The sequence below is a fragment of the Capricornis sumatraensis genome, chromosome 22 (assembly GCF_032405125.1).
Source record: "Capricornis sumatraensis isolate serow.1 chromosome 22, serow.2, whole genome shotgun sequence".
Taxonomy (NCBI): Eukaryota; Metazoa; Chordata; class Mammalia; order Artiodactyla; family Bovidae; genus Capricornis; species Capricornis sumatraensis.
The window spans coordinates 18,621,982-18,637,980 of NC_091090.1; the positions used below are offsets into that span (position 1 = coordinate 18,621,982).

The window sequence follows — 15,999 nt, forward strand, 5'->3', positions numbered from 1 at the left end:
AACCCCACAGTCTGTAGCCCACCAGGTTCCTCTGTCCATGGGATTTTCCAGGCAAGAACACTGGAGTGGGCTGCCATTTCCTTCTCCAGGGGAGCTTCCCAACCCAGAGATCGGACTCTAGTCTCCTGCGTAAGGAGAAGCCACTGCTGAGCCACCAGGAAACCTCGTAGCCACACTTTATTATGTTCGTTTGTCTCCCTTCCCCACCAAGCTGAACTTTTGTTTACTCTGGTGTTTTTCCAGCTCCTAGCAAGGCACTTTGGTGCTTAACAAATGTTAGTTAGAATGAATGAATGGGTGAAATTGCATGAATAAGACTGAGGGGCAGGTGAGGGGAGGGGTCTACGTTTTCAATCAGCTGTCCTCCAGGAGTCAGCTCATCTCCCCTCCCCCAGCCCCTGCCCTCCCGTTCCCTGAAGAGACGGAATGTGCCCGCAGTCCAGGATTTATGTCCAGCCGGGCCAGGGCACATGCAAGGCCTTTTCTGGTGTGAGTGAGGACGTGGAGAGGGGCTAGCAGGACTTGTCAGCCCAGGGTCCAGGGTGTGACCAGGCGCACAGGCCCAGTGAGAGTCCCAGGGCCAGCTTACCTCGATGGGACTTCGAGGTCCTGTCCTCATGAGTGCCAGAAGGCCTTTGTGCAGGACCTCAAGAGGAGTGGCTGTAGGGAGCTGCTCCCAGGCCGGGGGTTGCCCAGAATGGTGTGAGTTCTCAGCTGTCTGGCACTCTGGCAGGAGACCTGGAGGAGCACCCAGGAGGAAGCTGGGGGCACTTTTCCCTGCCACCCTTCAATAGGGCCTCTCCATCCCTGTGGCCCGCGGAAGGGGGCTCGGCTTCCAGGATGCAGAAGGGGGTGAGGCCGGGTTGTCACGTGTGGGGTGGTTTCCCTTTGGCCGGGAGCCTCAGGCCTCTGGCTCTAATGGGTAGCAGAGATTTGGGTGTTGAAATTCCTCCTCCTCTTTTACTTCACAGCTGTTGCTCAGAGAGCTCCCCTCTGCTCCCTCCCAGTCTCAGCCCAAGTTCTTGCTTTCTGTGCCCAGTCCGTGTCTTGCCAAAGCCCCCGCGTCCGCTCACGGCTCGCATGCATGTGGGCATGCACGCCCGTCCATGACATCCTGGGCATCTGGCCCCTGTTGTCTTCCTGGGCTGCTCAGGGACTTGTTAACTCTTACTCAGAGTTGCTTCCAGGCTCTTCCTCACTTCTGTCCCTCCGATAATCCATGCTGAGACAGTGCCACCAGAATTGCCCATCTGAATACTACTCAGACATAGAAAGGAACATATTTGAGTTAGTTCTACTGAGGCGGATGAACCTAGAGCCAGTTACACAGAGTGAAGTAAGTCAGAAAGCGAAAAACAACTATCAGATATTAACGCATACATATGGAACCTAGTGGAGAAGGCAATGGCAACCCACTCCAGTACTCTTGCCTGGAAAATCCCATGGACGGAGGAACCTGGTAGGCTGCAGTCCGTGGGGTCACTAAGAGTCGGACATGACTGAGCGACTTCACTTTCATTTTTCTTTCCTGCATTGGAGAAGGAAATGGCAACCCACTCCAGTGTTCTTGCCTGGAGAATCCCAGGGACGGGGGAGCCTGGTGGGTTGCCGTCTGTGGGGTTGCACAGAGTCGGACATGACTGAAGCGACTTAGCAGCAGCAGCAGCACGGAACCTAGAAAGATGGTTACTGACGAACCTATTCGCAGGGCAGCAGTGGAGACACAGACACAGAGAACAGGCTTACGGACAAGGACAGGGGAGAGGAAGGAGAGGGTAGCATGAATGGAGAGAGATGATGAGAGAGAGAAGCATGGGAGCATATATACTACCACATGTAAAATAGACAGCCAATGGAATTCGCTGTACGACTCAAGGAACTCAAACCAGGGCTCTGTAACAACCTACAGAGGGAGAGGGTGGGACAGGACGTGGGAGGGAGGTTCAAGAGGGAGGGGGCATATGTATACGTGTGGCTAACTCATGTTGATGTATGGCAGAAATCAAACCAATATTGTAAAGCAATCATCAACCAATTAAAAAAAATAAAGTTGTCCATCCAAATCCCAGCTCAGAGCAGGCCTTGCAGACTCCCCTTTGCCATAAGCCAGCCGACTAATCGGCCAATAAGCCAACCAGCCTGGAGCTGCCACCGCCGCCACCTCCTCCTCTCCCGCCTGCCCTGCGAGGCCTGTCTTTCTTTATCTGGTTATTTCCCACCTTATTTCCCACCGCCCCTCTCTGAGTTCTGTGTTCCAGCCTGGTAAAAGGAATCCCTCTGCCCCACACTCCCCTGGATGCCAAGTCCTCACCCCAGTACACCTTTGTCGTGAATGGGTTTCTTAGCCCCTCCCAACTGGCACATGTCCACCTCTTTCCTCTGAATTCTGGCTTTAAGGCCACTTCCTCTGGTGAATGTTCCAGACCACCCCAGCCAGAAGCCACTGTCCTCTCCCTGTGGTCCCAGAGCCTGGAACTCCCTCCCTCCCTCCGCCCCCTGAGAATTCTGGTGGTTTATACACAGACCTCCCCAACAACATTGTAAACTAGGGTGAGAATGGGATTTGATGTTTGGTTCACCCAAAGCACCTAGAAAAGTGCTTGTGCACGCAGTCCCTTGGGGGCTGAGTGGCTAGATGGATGGATGAGTGAGTGAATGCCTGCATACTTGGCCATGCCCTTGGAGAGCTACTATCTGCTTGCTTTCTGTCCTGCTGAGACAAAGAAACCTATGTTCTCTTGATCATTTCTCAAATGAGAAAACCCATTGGAAAACCCACAGCTTCCACACTTGCCCCCGGTCCTGAGTCAGAGAAATGTCGCTTTGGGGGACGTTTTTCAGTTTCACTTTCCCAGCAAGTCGCCCCTTTCTCTCCCTCTCCTCCTGCCACCTTGCGGGGCAGATTGCACAGAGGGGCCCCTGGGGCTGCGAACATTTGCTTTTGCTTTCTTGCTTTTCCCAGAGCTGAGGGGGAAACCATCATTTAGGCAGCTGCTAAAAATAGCTCCCCCAGTCCTGGAAAGAGAGCTCGCTTATTTTTGAAAGTGCTCCCCGCCCCCTCCCCAGCCCTGACCGTGGCTCACAAGACAAGTCAGATTGTTCAGAGTCCTGTCCTGAGGCCGACAGGGAAGTCACAGCTGGGCCCCATCCACTGTGTGGGCAGCGTTGTCTGGGAGGTGGACCTGCAGGGAAGTAGGGAGATAGGAGGGCCTCAGGCTGTCCATTTTTTTGTCCTATCAGAGATGGATCTTACTCCCAACAGCCTCTTAGACAGCACCCAGGGGGAACAGTATGGTAGGTGTGGAGTCTGGAGACCTGGTGTGGATCCTCAACTCACTCTTTAACATCTTTCTGAGCCTCAAATATGGGAGGGGATCGTGTTTACCCTGCAGGAATGTGGTAGAAGTTCCAGATAAACCTTGAACGTGGTAAATATTCAAAGAATGATCATTATCACTTTATTATGATCAGAATCACTGGATTTAAAGCACAGCACTCCTGTTTTGGGCTTTCCAGGTGGTACAGTGGTAAAGAATCTGCCTGCCAATGCAGGAAGCACAAGAGACTCAGGTTTGATCCCTGGGTTGGGAGGATCCCCTGGAAGAGGACATGGCAACCCACTCCAGTATTCTTGCCTGGAGAATTCCATGGATAGAGGCGCCTGGCGGGCTGCAGTCAGTCCATAGGGTCGCACTGAAGTGACTTCGCATGCACTCACTCCTGTTTCAGTGGGTAAGGCAGGGTGCATGATGAGCCAGTATGCTAGACTAAGTTAGACCATTTGAAATGCATGGTTTTGTGGATTAAAACCAATTCAGCAGTCAGCTACATACGATTCAAGCTAATGACGCAGGGATCAGTACACTTTCTGTAAAGGGCCAGGTAGGAAATATTTTTGGCAATATTTGGAAATATTTTGGAAATATTTGTGGGCCCTAGGGTCTCTGTTGAATAAAACATTTATAAATGATGAGCAAGTATAGTTGTGTTGTTGTTTTTAACTTTCACTGGAGTATGGTTGCTTGTAGCTGTGCTTTAACCAGACTATTTTCAAACGTAGGCTGCAGCTGGATTTGACCCCTGCAGCATTTGCCAACCCCTGTAATAATATGTGGGCTTCCCTCATAGCTCAGTTAGTAAAGAATCTATGAATATGTAAGAGCCATTCACACACAGAGCCCATCTGTAATATATACGGTCAATATTCAGGTTTCTTCATGATTGTAACAGTAGCTTATCTGTGTAGCTATTAAGTGCTTACTATTACTATGTAGCTATTAAGTACTTATTATTACTGTGTAGCTATTAAATGTTTACTGTTATTACTACTGGGCCCTATTCTAGATACTTTACAAATATTAGCTAGTTTAATGCTTATGACAACCCTATGAAGTGTGTTGACAATAATGACAACCCTGTTATTTCCCCATTTTACAGATGAGGAAACTGAGGCTCAGAGAGCTTAAGTAACTTGTCTGAAGTCACATAGAGTTGATAACAGTTGAACAGAACCCACCCAAGTTTGTGGGGTAGAATGGGATGTCAGCAGTTCAGGATGGGAGCAGGGGCAGGCTTGGGAGGGGTCTCGAGTCTATTTGGTGTCCACAGAGCTTGAGGGGAGGGTCTTCAGAGGCTTGGAGTGGAAGTAGGTATGGTGTAGGTGAGCAGTGGGGAGATGGGTGGGCAGAAGGCCTGGGAAGTACTGTGGCCCGGGATGGAAAAGCATAGACTCTTTGTTGGGAAACCAGGTTCCGGGTAAGCTGGGCTGGGGCCATTTCCCGGGTGACACGCAGTGGCACATGAAGTGTAAGTGTGTGGGGAGGAATCTGCCCGGGGAACAGGACGTGGCTGACATTCTTTATGTTTCATGCAGCTGCTCTGGGGAGCTCTGGGCCCCGTTCCCAGCCCTGGATCCCCAGGACCTGGTCGGGAGAGGAGGGCAGAGGAGCGCCACCCCGCATCTCCAGGATGCCTGGTCTCTGCCAACAAGCCATGGCACTCGGATACCCTGTCGACTCCCTTTGCCCGTTAGTTTAGCCTCAGATTAACGGGCCGCTGGTTGGGACTCTGACCTCATGTGTTCTGTGCCATTGCTCCCTCTGTGCCTTTGCTCATGGCCTTGCCAGGAATGTCTTTCCCTCCTCTAGCACCCTTCCTTAATTCGCTTCTCTCTTTCAAGATGAGGGGGCATGGGTTCGATCCCTGGTTGGGGAACTAAGATCCTGCAAGTCATAAGGCCAAAATAAGAAAAGAAAGAAAAAAGAATTCCCTGCCAGTCCAGTGATTAGGACTGTGTTCTCATTACCAAGGGCCCAGGTTCAATCCCTGGTCAGGGAACTAAGATCCCAGAAACCATGTGCCTTGGCCAAAAAACAAAAAGAAAAAGACTTTTTCTCAAAGCTAGCTTATGGAAGCTAGCTTCCATGGAAGCTTCTCCTGGAAGCTTCCCCTGACTTCCTCTTCACCCCCAGACTGTACCGGGTCCCCTTTCTGAGACTTTCTCACTCCACCTCTCTGTACTGTCACTGCCTCGACTTCCCCAGCTCCCCCACCTGAAGAGGTCCTGCTTGAGGAAAGGGACCAGACTGTGTTTACTCCTGTGTCCTCCCCTCACAGTCAGCATCCAGCACAAGGGCTAGAAACGGGCTCCAGGCCTGTGTGTTCCAGGGCAACACCACTGTGCTCAGGATGTGGTGGTTGAGCAAGTTGCCTGAACTCTGGGAGTCTCAGTCACTGGTGAGAAGGGATAGTCAGGCTATTAGAGGGTTGAGATAAAGGGCAATATTGTCAGCTCAGTGCCTGGCTCCTGGTTGGCACTGGGAAGTGGCCAAGGGGAGATGCTGCGGTACACCCTTGCTCTTACCCGCATGTATGGAGCTCGGGGGAGGGGATGGAGAAGAACATCCCAGGGTCATGGCATTGGCCCCAAGAACTAAAGGAAGGGTTCATGAATCAGCTTTGCTTCTGTGACAAGAGCTCTGAACTTGGAGTCAGAATATTTCCTTGGGGTTCCAGCTCTGTCCCTTAGCTATTGGGTGTCACTGATAAGCCGTGTAACAGCTGCTGAAGACGTAGTCTCGTCATCTGTAAGGGGAGATAATAGTAATAACCATCTCACAGGGTCGCTGTGAAGCTGAATGTAATTGCAGAGCTGTGAAAACACCTGGCCCAGCCCATAGGCAATGCTCAGTCATGAATTATTGAGCCTAAAGAACACTCGAGAAAGCTCTGAGTGGGTCTCAGATCAGGACATGTCTTCCATGGACACGTGCCGTCTGGCTTAGTGGTCTATAGCTTTAGAGTCCGGAGAAGGCAATGGTACCCCACTCCAGTACTCTTGCTGGAAAATCCCATGGATGGAGGAGCCTAGTAGGCTGTAGTCCATGGGGTCGCTAAGGGTCGGACATGACTGAGCGACTTCACATTCACTTTGCACTTTCATGCATTGGAGAAGGAAATGGCAACCCACTCCAGTGTTCTTGCTTGGAGACTCCCAGGGATGGGGGAGCCTGGTGGGCTGCCATCTATGGGGTCGCACAGAGTCGGACACGACTGAAGTGACTTAGCAGCAGTAGCAGCAGCAGCAGCAACAGATTTAGAGTCAGTCATGTGTTTGAATCCTAGCTATGACATCACTGTGTGTCTTTAGGCAAGTTACTTAACGTCTCTGAACCAAAGGTTTTTTGTTTGTTTGTTTGTTTTTCCTTTAAATAACTTCTTTAAATTGGTGCCTTCCATCTCAGAGCATCAGGGGTAGCTATAGCCCCGTGGCCAGCAAATACCAAAGTCTCAAGTACTAATATTGTTCTGCTTTCACTTAAGACTTAGGAGTAAGCACTAATGATATTGGAATTTTGAAGCTTTAATTAATGTAAATAAAAACTGGTGAGTCGAGGTCCTAGGGGCCAGGGTTTGGGGTTAAAGGTTAGGATTTTCATCTTTAAAAACCAAATGGGAGTTCTGGACTCAAGTAAGAGGAAGCACTTCCTGGCCTGGGGTGGAATGTGGGAGGAGCGCCCAGGGGCGCTGAGGACAGCCTCTGGGGGCATCTTGGCGAAGGAGGTTGAGCCAGGCAGTGTGGACAGTCAGGGCTAAAGGGGCCCTCGGAGGTCTTCAGTCCAACGCGGACACGGCACTGGGGGGAAACCGAGGCCCCGAGGGGATGGCATTGTGGCCCCCGACCCGCTGCTGCCTCGTGACTCGCCCCGTCCCCGGAGTTAAGAAGCTGTGCTTTCTTCACAATGTGGAGGATGTGATCATGAGGAAGCGGAGTCCGGTCACACCCAGAGGACTAGAGGAGACCCTGAGAGAGTTACAGGAGGGCCGGTGGATGGCGCCCCGACGATCTGATGTTGTAGGCCAGCTGGTCTGTGTTTAGGGGCAGACGGTCCTGGGAAGGCTGTGTCCCCACAGGGATACGGGACGAAGCAGGCAGACAGGAAGTGTAGGGCATGGAGCTGTTGGTGTCGGGGAAGTTTCCCTGGAGAGAAAGGTGGGTGGTGGGGGCCGGGCGGGCGCAGGTCCAGTCTCTCAGACCCAGGGCCAAGTGCTCTGGGCTTTGTTCTGTTGTGCCTTCCTGTTCTTCCATATTGCTTCTCACTTCTCCTCCATTGCCCCTCTTCGTAAGAGAGACTTTGCGGAAATGAATGGCGCTGGCCACCTCCACCTTTCCACTCCCTGCCCAGGGTCAATGACAAGGGTTTATCTTTCCAACTAGAGGTCACTCAGAGCCTGAGGGAGAGTCCTGCCCCCTCTGGTCCCGGCTTCCCAGTTACTGAAGGCAAAAGTGGGTGGCTGCTTAAATCTGGCTAAGCAAGTTCCTTCAACGCCAGGCCTTGGTGGCCCCATCTGTGTCCGGGGAAGGGCTCATGGTTCAGACTTTGGGGAGGGCCAGTCTCACCTTGCTGGTCATGGTGATACCGAAGTCACAGCAGCGGTGCCGGCCTTCTTTAATGACTGTCTGGGGTACTCCTGGCGTTTTACTTACATTAGATCATTTATTCTTCACTGAAACCGCACGAGGAAGATGCTATTATTGCCTTGATGTCACAGATGAGGAACCTGGGGTTCTTGGGGGTTAAGACCTCATGCTCAGGGTCACCCAGCTGGGAAGGCAGAGCCAGGAGTCAAACCCCAGTCTGTCTGACTTCAGAGCCTCTGCTGGAGTGGAGGAAGGATTAGAGTAGGGGTGGGAGAGAAATTGGGGTGGTGGGTGATAGAGGCAGTTCCCCTCAGGGGAGAAGAAGCAGGCAGCCTTTGGAATCTTCATACCCTCTCCTGGTCTAGAAAGGACCTTGTTTACAGGAGCAATTTCTTTCTTTCTTTTTCTTTTTTTAATACTATTTTGGATTTTATTTTTGTTTATTTTTTGGCTGTGCCACACAGCTTTTGGGATTTCAGTTCCCCAAACAGGAATTGAACCTGGGGCTCAGCTGTGAAATCGCCAAGGCCTAACCACTGGACCGCCAGGGAACTCCCTGGAGCTATTTCTATCCTGAGCCGCAGAGTCTGATCTTCTCTGGGAGGTAGGGGGAGGCTGCTTTGGGGGCTGGGGCAAGATGGGAACAAAGGGCATTGATGTTTGGAAGAGGCGCTCTGGGAGGCAGTGACCGGACCACAGCCTGGACGCTGGCATCCTGGTTCTCAGCCCCAGCTCTGTGCCCATCGTTATGTGGCCTCAGAGAAGGCATTTCCTTCTGGTACCTCAATTTTCAGATCTCTCCCTTGAAGTAGATGCTTTCCAGCTTAGGGCTTATGGTTTTAGTCTTGGAGGTTCAGGAGGGGCTCCAAGGAAAGGAGGGACAGACTTAAGGGTTCCTGGGGAGGAGGACACCCTCAGGAACATAAACACTCAGGAGCAGGAGCGGTGGAGCGGGCCGCCCTTAAAAGGGCAAATATGCAGCGCGGCCGAGGGTGGGAGGGTCGGGGGGAGGGAGGGTTGGTTAAGGCCCTTCTCTGTGGGGCCGTTGCTTCCCGTTTGGAGGTCTGTGTCTACTTCTTCCTTCTTCTCTCCTCCTGAGGCCACCCCACCTTACTCCTCATACTCAGGCGAGACCTTAAAAATATTTAAAGACAGGTATGGGCCTGGCGCCAACCACTCAGGGGTCACAGCTATGAACGTGGGTGTAAGACAACTGGGATGCTCCAGCTGTATGTCAGCCCTGCCCCTGACGCCCACCCCAGGAAAGCCTGGTTCAGGCACTGAAGGGCAAAGAAGGACCAGGAGGGAGACCGGGGTGAGAGAAGTTGAGGAAGTGACGACAGAAGAGAGTTCGCAGGGGCAGTGACTGCAGTCTCTGATTCCCAGTACTTAAGCCACCAGGAACCCTTGAGAGGGACAAGGGCACAGTCTGGAGGTAGAGGAAGCAGCTGGCAGGCCAGTGCAGAATCCTGGTGTATGTTGGCAAAGACCTGGAGCAGGCTTAGAGTTCACAGTTCCTCCCAGACATCAGCCATCCCTCCCGAGAACCCCATCATGCCGTCCAGCCCATCTCATCCCACCTCTGGGACCTGCCCTTCCATGCTCTGTGTCCCCAGCAAAGCAGTCTTGCCCACAGGACCTGACCTGGAGCCTGCATCAACATCCCAAACGGATGATGGACAGGGGACCCAGGGAGGCCCACCCCTATCTACCTATGGAATTAGTGCTTTACCAAGCCTGACACTCAGGGGCCAGGGTTTTGTCCCACCCACTCCTGCCCATTGGCTATCAAGTCCCCTGGAAAGCCTCAGTGTCTCCCTTCCTCCCTTGATGTCCTCAGCTACCAGCCTGTTCCAGGTCTTTGCTGACATAAACCAGGATTCTGCACTAGCCTGCTAGCTGCTTCCTCCACCTTCGAGACTGTCCCCTTATTCCCTTCAAGGGTTCTTGATGTCTTAACTACCAGGAATCAGATTTCAATCAGTATTTCTTGACTGATTGATAAAGACCCGTCTTTTCTGTCTCCATAAGCACAGGTGTTTTTTTTCCCCAATTGACCAAAAAATATTATTGAGCACCTACTAAGCACAAGGCCTTTTATTAGCCATAAAGGCAGGGGGGTGTCAAATAAGCAGGAGGCATGGCCCCTGTCCTCAGAGAGCCTTCACTGTAGCTGTGGAGACAATGTGCAAACCTAGAAAAGATGGCCAGTAATATCAGGCAGGCTCAGATAATGTGTTATTTTAGGTATCCCTGGGTCTACTAAAAAGTCTTTTTTTAAATTGAAGTATAGTTGATTTACAATGTTGTGTTAGTTTCAAGTGTAACTGCAAAGTGATTTTGGTTATACACACATATGTATCTTTTTTTTCAGATTATTTTCCCCTATAGGTTGTTACAAAATATTGCATATAGTTCTCTGTGCTCTACAGTAAGTCTTTGTTGGCTATCCATTAATATATAGTAGTGTGTCTGTGTTAATCCCAAACTCCTAATCTGATAAATTCGTAGGTAAAAGGAAGGAAGGATCAAATCTTTGAATGAATAACCTAAAGTTTAGATATATAAAACATAACTCTTGGATTGTATAGGGCAATATTTCTTAATGTCTTTGAAAAATAATCCTTAGAAAAAAATTTTTAAGTTCTATGTTCATATACACTTATTAATGTAACAATATATTTATCCTTTTTTACTGTAACAATATGGTTGATTTATTCTTTTTCTTAACATATGCGTGTATCTATTCTCTTTCAAATTCTTTTCCCAATTAGGTTGTTATAGAACATTGAGCAGAGTTCCCTGTGCTATACAGTAGGTCCTTGATGGATATCCATTTCAAATAAAGCAGTGTGTACATGTCAATTCCAAAATCCCCAACTGTTCTTTCCTCTCCTCCTCCAACTGTAAGTTCATTCTCTAAGTCTGTGAGTCTATTTCTCCCTTTTAAATAAGTCCATTTGTATCATATTCTAGACTCTGCATGTAAGTGATATCATATGATATTTCTCTGACCTCAGTCAGTATCACAATCTCTAGACCCGTCCAAGTCCCTGCAAATGGCATTACGTCATTCTTTTTAATGGCTGAGTACTATTCCATTGTACATATGTACCAAATACATTTAATAAATGCTAGCAAACATTTAAAACATCTGTCACAAAGTTAATAAAGAAGGATAAAGTAGGGACTTCCTTGGTGGGTCAGTGGTTGAAACTTCACTTTCCAATGCAAAGGGTGTGGGTTCGATACCTGGTGGGAAAACTAAGATCCCAGATGCTTTGTGGTGCACCCTCCCAAAAAAAGAGATAAAATGGAATCAATAAAAACACCTCTTGAATGATGAATAACATGCATCATGCCTTATATGGGAGGCTAGCTCAGATGATTAATTTATTAGCTACTTTGTTAGGGTTTAGGAAGTAAAGCAGTGTTCTCCTTGAGTTACCTTGGGTTCACTAGGAACAAGTTATGCCACAGTTATCTTTTTTCAATAAGGTTCTAGAACTTGGTTCAAGGGAATGCCTTAGATTTGACATATTTGGAGCTCCCCAAGGACTCAGGAAACAATCTCCTGTGGTGTCTTTAAGAAAAGAGGGCAGGGACTTCCCTGGTGGTCCAGTGGTTAAGACTCCATGTTTCCAGTGCAGGGGACACAGGTTAAATCTCTGGTGAGGGAACTAAGATCCCTCATGCTGCACAGTGAGGTCAAAAAGAACGAAAAAGCAAACAAACAAAAAAAAGAGGGCTAGATCAGTCCATGGGGTTCAAAGCTGGTTGAAGGACTGTCCCTTGAGAGTGTTAATGACTAGTCTTTGGCATTCCCAGATGAGGAAGCTGTGTCATCTGGGCTTGTCTGTGTCCTTGTTGTGGTCAACATTTAGAGCAGTGATGTAACTGAAGACCAAGGGGACATTCTGATCATTCCGTTAATGACCTAGATATACGACAAACAACTTAAAAATACCTTGACCCCTTTGGGGATATTATCTGAAGGACTGAAAGCAGGGACACAAACATATATTTCTATGCATTGGTAGCAGCGTTCTTCACAATAGCCAAAAGGAGGAAGCAATGCCAGTGCCTGTCAACAGATGAATGGATAAACAAAATGTGGTCTCTGCATACAGTGGAATATTATTCAGCCTTAAAAAGGAAGGAAATTCTGCTACAGCTTGTATGAACCTTGAGGACATTATGCCAAGTGAAATAGGCCAGTCACAGAAAAGACGACTGCTGTAGGATTCTACTCATACGAGATACTGAGAGTTGTCAAATTTTTAGAGACAGAGAGTAGAGTGGTGGTTGCTAGGGGCTGAGGGGGGAGGGAAATGGGAAGTGATTAATGAGTACAGAGTTTCTGTTTTACAAGATGGAAAAACTAATAGAGATGAATGGTGGTGATGGTTGCAGAGCAAGGTCAATGTATTTATTGCCACTGAACTATACACATGAAAAATGGTAAAATAGTAAACTTCATGTTATGTACCCACAATTTAATAAAATCCTGTCCCCAAACCTGTGCTATATCACAGCTATTACAGACAGAATATCTGTAGAATAAAAAGGTAGAATAAAGGTAGAATCTGATTTATATTCCAAACTTAAGATACAAAGGTGTGGCGAGAGTATGTTGAGCAGCAGTGTGGTGGGTAAACAGTGGTCTTTCTGCTGAACCCACCCAGATCTGTAACCACGTTTAGGAAGCATTGGTCAAGGATCATTTGGCCCATTTAGGAAGCCCATGTGTGGATAACTGGACTTAATCCACCTGGAAGCTATGTGGCCTCAATGACTAGGGCCAGTGTTCATCCTTAGGCTGGTCATGATAGAACTAGGCTTTCCCACTTAATCCTTTCTGTTCCAGTGACCACCCATCTGTTGGGTGTCTCTCAGTTCCGGGCTCTAGCCATAGCAGTGTCCTCTGTTCTCGGTCTGTATGGAAAGCACATTTGCCCAGATTCCCATTACTCTTGGTTGAACACCATTCCAATGATCAGCCCTGTTTCTTTACCCAGGGTTCACTCTAATGGCTCCCGAAGGTCAGCCCTTCTTCTGGATGGATGGGTGAACCTACACCCTGTTGATATTTCACATTCATCTAGACATGCCTGGCTACAGCAGGCTGGGAAGAAAGCTGTGCAAGCCTTCTGTCCTCTGCTCCCATGGAGGCCCACACTGCAGGAGCCAGGCCATGTAATTAGCTCAGTGTCTCCCCTGCCAGCCGAATTCAGCCCTTCCCTCCCCATTGGCTGACACCTTCCCAGACCCTGGAATAGTCACATGAATAAGGAAGCCCTGCAGGAAAATGGTCTGCCAGTGGATGGGGAACAGGATTCCCATCTGTACAGTAAGAGTGGGTAGTGGGTAGTGCCACCTCTGCCCTGGAAGTCACATTCTGTGACTACAGCCCTCCCATCTTCTCTCAGGGCACAGAGGGAGAATATGCAAGTGTTTGCAGCTGTGGGAGAAAGAAGGAGCTTGGCTGTGGGGTCAGAGGCCCCTGAGAGTTGGCCAAAGAAGTTATGGTGGCAGAGCAGCCATGTCCCAGCCCACCTGGCTGCCAGGCCTGACCACTCTGTCCTCTCTGTTCTACCCAGATCACGATGAGGACCTAGGGCATCTGCCTGCGGACTGTGCCCCTGGCCTGCAGTGACCATGGCCCCCCGCAAGAGGAGCCGCCATGGCCTGGGCTTCCTGTGCTGCTTTGGGGGCAGCGACCTCCCTGAGATCAACCTCCGGGACAACCACCCTCTGCAGTACATGGAGTTCTCCAGTCCTATCCCCAACCCGGAGGAGCTGAACATCCGCTTTGCAGAGCTGGTGGTGAGTGAGGGGGCGGGGCAGGATGAGGGGCGGGGCAGAGTGAGGGGGCGGGGTTGAGAGGGGCAGGGGCAGAGTGAAGGGGGAGGGGCGGGGCAGGGAGACGGGGTGGGGTAGGGTGAGGGGATGGGGCAGAGTGAGGGGCGGGGGCAGAGTGAGGGGCGGGGGCAGAGTGAGGGGCGGGGGCAGAGTGAGGGGCAGGGCAGGGAGGGCTTGGCCATGGAGTGGCGGGCGCCAGCAGGAGCAGAAGCAGCCAGAGGGCGGGGGCCTGCGTGCCGAGATCTTCACTTGCTGAAACTCTGCTTTTGGCTGAGACGGGTCCCAGAGCACCTCAGCTGTGGGGGAGAAACAGCCAGCACTGGGGTGGACACCGTGAAGCCTGTCCCCAGAAGATGGACCTTCATCATATCTCCACTGGACTCGACCTCGCCGGGCAGCGGTAGGCTCCCATGAGAGGAGCAGGTGCAGGCTTTGTGAAGTCGGCACCGAGGAGCCTCAGAGAATGTCAGAGTGCTTGACACCTTTTTCTCATCTGCTGGCTGGAATTTCCCTGGGATCTTCTTATCTCAGACATAAGAAACAGGTGGAATTCTGTAGGCAGATTCTGGGTACCTCAGAACAGGATTTAAAAAAAAAAAAAACTTTTAATTTTATATTGGAGCATAGCCGATTAACAGTATTGTGATAATTTCAGGTGAACAGCAAAGGGACTCAGCCATACATATGGAAGTGTCCATTCTCCCCCAAACTCACCTCCCATCCAGGCTGCCGTGTAACACTGAGCAGAGTTCCATGTGCTATACAGCAGGTCCTTGCTGGTTATCTACTTTAAATATTGCTGTGTGTACATGTCCATCCCAAACTCCTTAACTATCCCTTCCTCCCATCATCCTTCCTCCTGCTCCAGCAACCATAAGTTTATTCTCCAAGTCTGTGAGTCTCTTTCTGTTGTGTAAGTTCATTGGTATCATTTCTTTTTAGATTTAGGGGATGGTTTTTTAATTGAAGTATAGTTGATTTACAGTGCTGTGTTAGTTTCTGCTGTACGGCAATGTGATTCAGTTATACCTGTGTATACATTCTTTTTTTATATTCTTTTCCATGGTGGTTTATCACAGGATATTGAGTATGGTTCTCTGTGCTGTGCAGTAGGACCTTGTCATTTATGCATCCTATATATAATAACTAGCATTCCCAGGGATGGGGGAGCCTGGTGGGCTGCCATCTATGGGGTCACACAGAGTCGGACACGACTGAAGTGACTTAGCAGCAGCAGCAGCAGCAGCATCTGCTAACCCCAACCTCCCGCTCCATCCTTCCTCCAACCCTCTCCTCCTGGGCAACCACAAGTCTCAAATCAAGGGATGATTAACTAGAAACAAGGAGATAGAGATGCCTGAAAGACACCTGGATTGGGGCTGGGATGATAACAGCCCATGTCTAGCCTGTGGCAGACAGAGCTCTGTCATTCCTACTGGCGGCAGCTCTTCCGGACTCTGTGATACCCATTTAGACCACAGCAGCACCCTGTGTGTGAAACATCCTATTCTGACCACAAAGAGACAGAACAGGAAGAAGGCATGATTCTTCTCTTTGGAGGTCTGGTGGTGAGACAAAGCCTGCACACCAAAGAAATTCTCAGACTGGGGAGCAGGGTCTGTGCCCAGGACTCGGGCCTGAACCCCTGGGAGAGAGAGCCGTAAACACAGGGTCATCTACCGTCAGCTCTTGGTCACTCATTCTCCTGGCTGGCCTGCAGAGAAACGATGCAACATGATTGGAACGGGGTTTCGTGCTTGGATTTGGTCATGGATGTATCTGATGAAGACAATCCAGCTCTTCAAAGCACAGGACCACCGTAAGATGCAGCAATGCCTGTGGGAGAAAAAGCGATCCATCCATCTTCCTCACCACATCAGGTTCAGGAGAACTCACTGTCCCAAGTTATGCCTTTCCTCGGAGTGGAGCCAGGGGTGGGAGATAGGAAATGGCAACCCACTCCAGTATTCTTGCCTGGAAAATCCCATGGACAGAGGAGCCTGGTGGGCTACAGTCTACAGGGGTCACAAAGAGTTGGACACAACTGAGTGACTAACACTTTTCTTTGCTTGTGTAGAATAATATCTGAAGCCTGATCTGTGTTTGTCAGTCCTGCTAAGATCAATTTTTCACTCAAATACTGCTAACACCATTTTCCACATGAAGCAGTTTGCCAGTTTTCTGTGGACGTCAATTGGATGTCCTGCAATGCAACT

At 49.8% G+C, this 15,999-nt stretch overlaps 1 protein-coding gene and 1 pseudogene across 2 annotated transcripts in view; one reads left to right on the forward strand and one right to left on the reverse strand.

Annotated features, from left to right (window-relative positions):
* Positions 1-7,912, reverse strand: part of LOC138069689 (transcription initiation factor TFIID subunit 9-like) — a 133,875-nt pseudogene extending 125,963 nt beyond the window's left edge.
* DAAM2 (dishevelled associated activator of morphogenesis 2) overlaps positions 1-15,999 on the forward strand; it is a 131,285-nt gene that overhangs the window by 63,577 nt on the left and 51,709 nt on the right. For both annotated transcript variants that reach the window (XM_068960638.1, XM_068960639.1), the window contains exon 2: positions 13,522-13,747. In XM_068960638.1, coding sequence (XP_068816739.1) covers positions 13,580-13,747 — 168 coding nt within the window. In that variant the 5' untranslated portion in view covers positions 13,522-13,579. The remainder of the gene's footprint in view (positions 1-13,521; positions 13,748-15,999) is intronic.